At 44.1% G+C, this 10,362-nt stretch overlaps 1 protein-coding gene across 1 annotated transcript in view; it reads left to right on the forward strand.

Moving 5' to 3' along the window:
* Positions 1–1,765, forward strand: part of LOC310997178 (interleukin-1 receptor accessory protein-like 1) — a gene marked incomplete at its 5' end in the record, with an annotated part of 194,573 nt that extends 192,808 nt beyond the window's left edge. Inside the window, one exon of the mRNA XM_083986841.1 lies at positions 932–1,765. Within this exon, the coding sequence (XP_083842967.1) occupies positions 932–1,659 (728 nt within the window). The 3' untranslated portion in view covers positions 1,660–1,765. The remainder of the gene's footprint in view (positions 1–931) is intronic.
* Positions 1,766–10,362: the final 8,597 nt, after the last annotated feature.

Genomic DNA, 10,362 nt, shown 5'->3' on the forward strand with positions numbered 1-10,362 from the left:
GACCTGTAAGGAGGAGGTTGTTCCCAGAGATATGGAGAGGAGAGGTGATGTGTGTTTGTTTAAAGATCGGCAGAAACACTAGGATACTATTCACACACTCTCACACACAAACAACTTTGACTGGGAAGTAAAGTCCAGTTAACCTGCTGTCCAAGAGACACCATGTCCATGCTTAGCCAAGAAAGACTTATTAGCTATACACACACACTCTCTTACACCCACACACTCCTCTTCTCCCCGACAGGCCTGGGGAAAGTCTTGATCACAGTCATTACTACCTGAGCGGCTGGCTACTCATTAGAGACACAGAACTGTATTCACTGTAAAGTCAGACTTGTGTTAGCTTCAGGTGACAGATGCAGGTTTAAGCCGACAGGTTTGCTGCTTGTCTCTGAGTGTTTTCTGTTTACTGTCATCTCCCAGTTAAAGCCCTTGTTTTTTGTCTCTAATTCTGAACAGTTGCGTCTCGGTATCCAGAGCAGCAGAGGCTCCAGATGTTATTTAAGTCAGAATAAATAAACACGTTCAGTTTTATCCTCATTTTATTTTCATCTCACGCATCACTATCCTCATACCATCTCTCCGAGAGGATTTGAGTTAGTGTAGATTTTAGGATTCATCAGAAGTTACGTCTCTTCTTTTTGCAGAAATCACACTGTTTTCGTTAATTGGATTTGTTGTTTGAAACTTTGATGAAAGGCAGTAGTTTGGTAAGCTTTCGCTATGAGGCCAAGAGAGTTCTTCAAATTGCCTGTGTGATACGTTTCATCATATTTTCATCAGCCATTAGCTCTGTGTAGTTTTTCTGTACAATTAAAGTCATAAATGAGATAATTGCAGAACACTAACAGGAAGTCACACAAACAGCTCTGCTTTTCTTTTTGTGCTGACGTTAACACCAAGTTGTCTGTGTGTCTCTGTCCGTGTCCAGCCTACATCGAGGACGTTGCGCGCTGTGTGGATCAGAGCAAGCGCCTCATCATAGTCATGACGCCCAGCTATGTGGTGCGGAGGGGCTGGAGCATTTTTGAGCTGGAGACGCGGCTGCGCAACATGCTGGTGACCGGCGAGATCAAGGTCATTCTGATCGAGTGCGCCGAGCTGCGCGGCATCATGAACTACCAGGAAGTGGAGGCCCTCAAACACACCATCAAGATGCTGACGGTCATCAAGTGGCGCGGGCCGTCCAGCAACAAGCTCAACTCCAAGTTCTGGAAGCAGCTGCTCTACGAGATGCCCTTCAAGCGCATGGAGCCCCTCAGCATCTCCCACGAGCAGGTGCTGGACGTCAGCGAGCAGGGCCCCTTCGGCGAGCTCCAGACCGTCTCGGCCATCTCCATGGCGGCGGCCACCTCCACCGCCATGGCGACGGCACACCCGGACTTGCGCTCGACCTTTCACAACTCTTGCCACACTCAGATGAGGCAGAAACACTATTACCGTAGCTACGACTACGACCTGCCGCCCGGCGGCACGCTCCCACCGCTCTCCTCGCTAGGCAACCAGCACACCTACTGCAACATCCCCATGACACTCATCAACGGACAACGGCCGCAGTCCAAGTCGCCACGGCAGCAGAGTCTGGAGGAGGCCCACGGCAACAACGCCATGCTGCCGCTGCTGCCCAGAGAGACCAGTATATCCAGCGTCATCTGGTGACAGAGACGGTGCCGGGCGGGGTAGACCGTGGATCTATACGATGTCCGTCACCAGGAGGACTCACCGCTGGCACTCGGACCCTGAACGCACCGGAGCCAGATGAACCTGAATGGCACTAAGCTACTTGCTGCTGTTGAATTTGCACCAGGAAACAACAGGGGGAGGGTGGGCGGGGTGGGGGGAGGGAGGGGGAGGGCGGGGTCAGACACAGTGGACAACTAGGTGATGGAGGTTTGGTTTGGTCTAATAAGAGCTTTTATTGAAACAAAAAAAGAAGCAAGGAGACTCTTTTGTATGCCTGTACAAACACTCATGTAACACAAGCCAACACCTACGATGATTTACCCAGAGAGTCAAGGAATACAGGGTCCTGTACATACGTTTTTCTAATTCTTTGTAGCATCAGTGTGTGGGACTTGTTTCTTCTTTCTGTTCTCCATCAGTTGGGACTCTTTTTTATTTCTTTTGTTTCAGTTTGTACAAAAGTGAAGCAATGGCCTGTGAGACGTGTTGGTTAAACTGTTGTTACCTTTATCTTACTTTGTTGGCTGGTGTAGTTTATAAAGCTTTTAGTTTTTATTTTTCTGGGGAGGGGGTGGGGGGCGGCTGGGTAAAAGTCGCAGCCTTCGTGAGATGAGGACTACCTGGTTTGGATTTCTGGGAGTTTCGGTTCCACCGGCTGCCGCGAGGGGTCGAGAGTCTGGACTCGACCAGAATATGCAAAATCTGGAGCGGAGGGAACGGGAGAAGATTGTAATGGAAGTCCTATCTGTGAATGGGAATATGAAGAATATGGTGCTAGGCTTCACATCTCTATGTTTCTCTCACGATAACATTTACTTTAAAAAAACAAAAAAACAACCTTGCTATTTACCTTAACAGATGATTATATCACCGAAAGTTAATTATGTGTATTATTTTATGAAAAAAGAAAAGTCTATTTTTGTAACTGAGGGATATTTGCTTAGAGAAGTTATACCTATAAAGATTCAGATAGAAAGAATTGAGGAAACATAATAAAAAAAAGAAGTGTTTGTTATATGGAATTGCATATCTCACAAAAAATCAATAGGTCCTTCACTTAATGTCTTACTCTTATATTGCAAGTTTGTGTTTTCATCATTAAACAGAGGGAGTTGTGACATTTTCTGACACACAACAGACGGCAGCTCGCAAGGTCTCTACATCCATCGACTCCTCGGTCATCGCAGCGATTCGGAGTTAATTAGACGAGGACGGAGCTCCACTATCCATGATGTCAGTGCAGATGGAGGAGAAGGAAACCCACCTCACCCGGTATCACCTGAGAACTTTACTCTACCTGGTTTCCTCTGTGGGACCAAACACGGCCGTCCAGGGCTCAACCGTCATCTCTGTCGTTCATTTCCTCTCAGACGACCGTCGTTCTGTTATTCGTTTGCCATCGCCTTTATCAATGGAAACGATTTATCTGCGCAGGTTTTGCTCTCAGATAAACAAAACAGGGCTTTCGCATCTTCTGGGTCGCTCGGCGCTGCTGCGGTGACAGGAAGTCGGAGTACGAAAAACCATAACAACCCAGTTTCATTTTCAAGTCTGAAAACATCTGACAAACCTAACAACAGTTGCTGACTTGATATTATTATTAATGTTTAATTATCAAATATAAAAGGTAACATTTTAGACGTACTTAATTATGTTTTTGACCTACTGACCAATTATCATCAGGGGGTGGATTCTCTTCAAGAACCAATAGCCTTTTAGAGTGAAACCCTTCCAAATAAGATGTAATTAATGCTTAAGAGTGACAAGAATGTATTTAAAATGCAAATTAAATCCTGGAGTATATGTAACTATACAATAGAAATGCTACTTTAAGCAAGTTAGACCAAAGCAAGCTACAGTGAACCATTCTGCTCTCGTAAAACATTTTCTTTTTTCCTCTGAGTGAAGTTTCCATCCGATCGCTACAGTTTCATCCAGTCTCACAGAACAAGAGCTACTCTCATGAATCCACTCAGACGTGTGAAGGCGGCCTGAGCGCCTTCTTCTCCTGCAGCTGTGCCATATCACTAACCTCATACTAAAACACCTAACACATCTCGTAACGTAGATGTTGCATTCAGTGCCATTAAATATGCAAAGGGATCAAGTCGTAAACAATAATGGAACATTTTGTTTTTTTTCCCCCTTTAGCTTCTTTCAATATTCACTTGTTGCTCTTTGATTTTACTCTTACGTAATATTTCAGAGCAGGCCTGGGTTCACCTCTTTGTTCAAGATCTTTCAATCAGCCAATAGATTACACCCAGGCCTGGTTCTACCCTCTTCAATCAGATCTTCCCTTTTAGCTAAACTAAGACGTGGATTACATTCAAGAGCATCATCTCTGAGTGGCGGAGCGTGCTGGCTCTTAGATGTGGCATCGTGTAAATATAATCAAGACAATAACGTGATTAAGATGAAGACAATCGAGCCATATTCATGAAACCAGTGGTCATTATTCACAAGGAATCTCAAAGTTGACGTACTAATCCTGTGCGGAGCCTATAACGCGTAGAATCGACGACATTTTGACAGGAGTTTGGCGCCGGCGCTCCTGCTTTGGGAAGCTGTGTGGATACACACGTTTGCGTTTTTTAAGTGGCGCGACACACATTTTAGTTTCATGATGAATTGAATATTTCTGGCAAAGTGGCTTTGATGATAAGGATGATGACAACGATGAATAACAATGACAATATATAGCACAGAATTATTCCAGGCACTTTCACGACTCTTGAGACGACGTCTCTCCTGTTTCTGATTTATTTTCTAATATGTATCTGCAATGTTCATTAAAGGAGATACTGTTATTATTAATAAAACCACATTTATTGTAATGTGATCTCTCAGTCCTGTGTGTGCTGTGTGAGACAGTTTGTATTTGTTTGTTAAAAACTCCACCTGGCCCACTTTGTTTATGGAGCGGCGGCATAGATTGCTGACGGCGCCCGGATCCCGATTTCCTGGCGAGCAGCCGACGCAGGCCCGACCGCCATAACTCTACCCTCTGCCGTAAAACCTTGAAACAACAATCAATACGCTTCCTTATTCCACTCGGAGACTGAATCAGCTCGGCCTCATTTTAGAATAAGACTAAATCAGAGGAGTCGATGCATCGAGAAACACTTTAAAAACCTCCTTGTCTGGATTGTTGTTTGACCTCAGTGCTCTGTTGGCTGCAATCACACAAACAGCTGGCACGGCTCAGCTCCCAGAGCAGGAAATGGATTTGTTGTTTGGTAGACACGGCGCAGCCCTAGAGTTCAAATTTAGACTGTAAGAGTATTGGTTTTTATGGAGAACAATGTTTAATATATGCAGCAGCGTGAACATTTTAAACTGCCTCGCTGTTTCTGGAATACAACTGAGAAAACACCGGCTGGGTTGTCGGTGTCTGCTTTATGATTAAGGCTTTTTAGTCCACTGAAAACTACAGGCAAGTTTGCTCAGTAAAACTGTCACATTTAATGACTAAGAGAATGGGATCCCTTTTCTTCCAGCGCGCTCCCAGGCAGATAAACAATACGTCCCCTTTTTTTCCTCCTCTGCCTCATAGCATTGTGCCCACAGTGTAGCCATTTACTTATTTTGCTGTGATCAAAGCAAGAGCAATTGAGAGGAAAGAACAACCAAAGGTACATAGGGAGGATTCATGAAATGCTGCCAGACGCTGTTAATTAGCCTCAATATGCTGATGGGAAGTTGGTCATATTTCACTGCAAAAAAAATAAAATAAATAAAAGGTGAGTGTAGTGAAAATGTCTGAAGTTAAGAATACATGTATAGCTACTGTGGCACAAACCACGAGCAGTAATGTGCCTTAAAGTGGTCTCCATGGTGATTACTTTTCACACACTTGAGTCAGTGAAGCCTGTAAATGTCAGCGATGTGTTCTCCAGCTGAGCTACTGCCAGTGAACTCTGTTTGACTGCACAAGTTGTACCTTTAAGTCAAAGTGCTCACTTTGATTTTTCATAGAAATTAATGTTTTCCTCCTTAAAACTTGTTCTCTAACCTCTGATGTTTAGTTGCAGCTCGGTATCCAAGTCCCCTCACCAGGAGTTGGTTCATTTATCATGGAGAGTCATCTATTCAGTTGCTTAGCTCACATGTCAACATCTCCATGACAACTGAACAGACTCAGTTTGCAGCAAAGTGTGTGGTTCAGGTGAAAGGTGTGAGAGAAGCAAGTAGCTAAAAAAAACCCTGCTCAAACCCTAAATGCATCGTCTTCATCCAGCAGCTCTATAAAGAGAATCTGAACTGGCCATCTTGTCTTTCTGCCGTCATGGCTCCAACATGAAGCTGCACTCCAATCATCTGTGAACACGTGAAAGCCGCCAGATGTTTTCATCTGGGCCGCCATGTTGCCATATGGCGTGTGTCTGCAGAAAGCTGGAGCTCCTAAGCTCTGGCACCCCCACCCCCCCACCCCCAAATGACATCGTTTTCACTTCATTACAGTGTCACTGCATAATAAGCTCCCTGAACTGAAGTGCGTGGCGCGTACGGGGAGAGGAAGTGGAGACGTTTGCTGCAGTGAAGTGCACACACACATGCACAGATGTTTTGTTTCTTCTTCCGCCTACACACTCACACACGTGGAGACTTATTGGTGAAGAGCATTACTCACTGTGGCAGGTATACCGTGCCCCCCCATGTCCCACGGGGCCTTGTTACTCTGAGCCCTGTGTGACATGTCTTCCACTCCAAGAACCAGGCCAATCGTCTGTGCATGGAGAGGTGACGGTGGTGGATGTGCATGTGTGTGTGTGTGTGTGTGTGTGTGTGTGTGTGAGCTGAATGCATTTGGAGAGAGCATGCAGGCAGCTGTTAACCCAGTTTTGGAGCAAGTCTAAACTCACCACAGTTCAGCACGGCATAATTGCTCAAGTGTGTGTGTGTGTGTGTGTGTGTATCTGTGTGTGTGTTTGTGGGAGATGCAAGTCATGGATCACTGATCACTTAGGAAGCCCTTCACTTTACTGTTGCTTCCTGCAAGAGCAGCTCCACCTTTAATGACTTATTATTTTTACAGCAGTATCGATGTCTCGTGTTGAGGGTGGATGCTACAGCTGGACACACGCTGTATTTACAGCTTTGAACTGAGCAAATCAAAAACAGCAGTGGGAATCCTATTAATTCACAGGATAATAATCAGCATAAATGAGTTTCAGCTCTGAATCTGTGCAGGGGTCAGTTTCTGTCCTGCAGTTTTAATGAGACGCAGGGAGAGAAGCATCCACCTCAGGAAATCTGAAGTGAAACACTGTCATCTGCTGGACACACTCCTCCCTGCACCTCAGCTCACATGGGCACAGTGTGAGGAGGAGGAGGAGGAGGAGGAAGGGGGAAGACCCAATTTGAGCCATTATGATGAAAGAAGGGTGATGGGTAGGTCATTCAGTCGCTGGGAATAAAAATAAAGAAAAATCTCACACATCTTTGCTAAATTGGCCCAGTTGAAATCTTGTAGCCATCTGAGCCTGTAATTATAATGAATGGAGGAGCATTTTGCTTTAAGGCAGCACAGCAGCCATTAGATAAACTGCTGCTCTAACATACAATGCATTAATGGCTCCCAAGTGGGCAATGATTATTTTCTATTATTTGTATTCTGTGAATAACAGGGTGAACATATAATGGATGTGCAACTTCGTGAATGAAATTATCTAATGAGCTCCAATAAATGTCTAATATTTATATATAGCAGCTCTGGTCACCTCCACTGACATCAGTGCTAATTGACACCCAAGGTTTTCTATCATGTCAATAAGGTAGTGCAACAGTAGCTACATTTGTAAGATAAGATGGTTGATTTATTTCTAAAGGGAAATAAAACAAAGGATGACGTCAGCTCAACGCACCTGCAGGCCGGGGGGGAAACGGACGAAGAAGAAAAACAACCGGAAGCGGAAGTGGAGACAGGTGTGTTTTCCAAAGGATTCTGGGTAATGCGGTGGAGCGGTCGTTTGTTAAGAAAACGTCTTCGGCTTCTTGTGGATTTGTGCGGTCAAACACCAGCAGGTGAGCGGCTACCTGCAGCTCTGTGCTGCTCACATGTTTGTTCACATGTTTGTTCACATGTTTGTTCTGTGTGACGCCGCAACTTTACAACTAAAGTCCCCAAAAGAAACGTGAACAGGAAGCGGGAGTTTGTGATGCTCATTGACATGTGGACAGCATGGAGTGGGCTACTTCCTGTTTACGTGACGTCAGTTAGCCTACCTATTTATTATTTATGCAGGATGTTAGATCGTTAATTAACATATTCCAGTTGTCATAAGAGACATAATAAACACATGTCATCTCCCAAAATAAAGTGCAAAGAGTAGAAATAGGTCAAAGCAATAATATAAATACAGGTAGGCCTAATGCAGCTGACTTGACTACAGATTGTTTATTATTAGGCCTTTTTTTTTTATTATTATTATTTTTATTATAAGGCTGCTGTGTTTGTGTGAACTGATGTAGTTACTTGTGACAGATTGGTCACATCCTGATATAACATCTTATATGTCATTAAATGTTGAGAGATGGCATTTATTTTCTGAGTTGACTGATTAATTATTGAGTCTATAACGTGTTAGAAAGACGCCTTATTCTCAGCCTACACCAAAAACGTATATTGTGTTAAAGAAAAGCAGCAGGTTGTGATATTTGAGAAGCTGAAACAATGGTGTTGGAGTTGTATTCAAATGTTACCTTATTAATGCATTGTCTGATCAAATAATCAGTCTGGACTCATGCTCTGCTATAGCCTCTTTATTGTAGCGCCATGAGCAGTGTTTTATCATAGGTTAGGGTGAGTGTGTGTGGAGTACTGTGCACTCACACAGGATCAGTGACGAGTGTGAAGTTTGGTGTGGAAGCCCACCGGCTGTGTTGTTTGCAGTATGAGATCCTGCACCAAAAGGAGACTGCAGTGATCTGAGACAAGCTTAGCCACTGTTCCACTCTGAGGCTTGAGAGGAGAAAAAGCTGCTAATGCAAATGCTTGGAAGATTGTGGTGCTAATACTCAGGGGCTAAGCTGGAATGTCTATTGCTGCTTTGAAAGGCTGCATCCAGAGGAGAGAAAAGCCCGCGGAGAACACGCTCAGAAGCCGTGCTCAGCATTTACCGGTTGTCATGAGCAGCAGAAATGTGAAGTTGTTAACTTTTTCCACTTTGATACCTGACTTTAACAATGTGGAGCCTTGAGAGGGGGCCAGACATGTAATATTGTTGCATCATGTCAGATAAAAGATTTTGCATAAATATTTCTGTTTTAATTTTTCAAGGTGAAAGTAACAAGAATTGAAATCTAGTTAAAGATGAAACTTTAACACTTTTTAAAAGCAATTAATTCACAAACATGTCGAACACTCATTGTTCACAGCTTCTTTAATATCAGGATGTGCAGCCTTTTAAAAAGTTGGACAGTAACATACAGACGCCTAGATGAGAAATGAAAGAAACAAACTTCCTGCTGTTAATATCTGTGAGGGAAAAAAAGCACAACGTCTTTGAACGCCTCTTCAGATTAAGGCAGAGATGATAAATAAATGTGCAGTGTTAACACGGCTCCTCAGTGCCTCCAGAGGGCTCATCCTTCTCTGTGCTGTGATTCCTCAGCGTCCTCTGACACCACCAGGAGAAAAGCAGGATGCTGATGAGAGCGGGCGTGGAGCGAGTCCTGGCTGAGTGTGTGTTTCTGGAGCTGTCACAGGAGACGGATGGAGCCCAAACCACCGGTGTGTGGCAGTCTAAGTCTCTCTAGCAGCTGTTTAAAGAGACACCCACAGCTTTTCTTTTTATGTAGGTGCAGGATTGATGGTTAAGAGTGTGCATGTGTCTGTGTGGGTGTGCACAAGTTCACAAACAGTGGTTATAACATTGAAGAAAATGTCCTTAATCAAATTAAACCTAGATTCATTCATAAACAGGACACACACAGTCCTTAAACCTGTTGACCTTTATGAAGCTTTATTCATTTATTAAACCTCCTGCTCAGTGCAAGTTTAACATTACAGCTGTGTTGTGGGTTGTACTTGAACCAGCTTGTTTGTCTGTGGTCCTTTTCAGAAAGCGAGGCCTTCACCAGTCGAGCTGAGCATCAGTGGAAGGACCTGCTTCATTCTTCGTCTCCATCATCGCTCTCAGCAGCTGTGAGTCTCCTGCTTAGTTTTCTGAATGTAACTGTTGAAGCACATGTGTGACAGAGTGTAACACGGTCCCGCTGCAAAACCTGCTATTCATGCACATTGATTGATGTTGTGTTTGGTGTCTCTCTGTGGCCTCGGTGTGACATGAGCTACTGGTTTTGGTAAGGCAGCTGGTGTGCAGCTGCTGCTTTCAAGGAAGTCACATCAAGCCTTTTCGAGAACTGTTAGATCTGTCTATTGGACACATGTTAGTGACACTGTTGTTTTCTGCTGCGTAAAAGCTGATTTAAAGAGACGTGTTGTGGTGTTGGCTCTCTGCAGGATGTAGCTGTAGCAGTGTGTTAGTGTGTTTGGATTGTTGGTGAGTTGTGTGGGAGTATTAAGGATTGAAAGTGTCACTCTGTCTTTTATTGTTGGTCCTCAGAGTCCGGTTGTAATGTCCATGAATGTGAGGGTGTGGCAGTGAACTACTCATTTAACAGAAAACTCCTATAAACACATAATTCAGCCTCCTCTTCTTTCTTTTTTTAATT

Source organism: Trachurus trachurus (genome assembly GCF_905171665.1).
Source record: "Trachurus trachurus genome assembly, chromosome: 2".
NCBI classification, from domain to species: domain Eukaryota; kingdom Metazoa; phylum Chordata; class Actinopteri; order Carangiformes; family Carangidae; genus Trachurus; species Trachurus trachurus.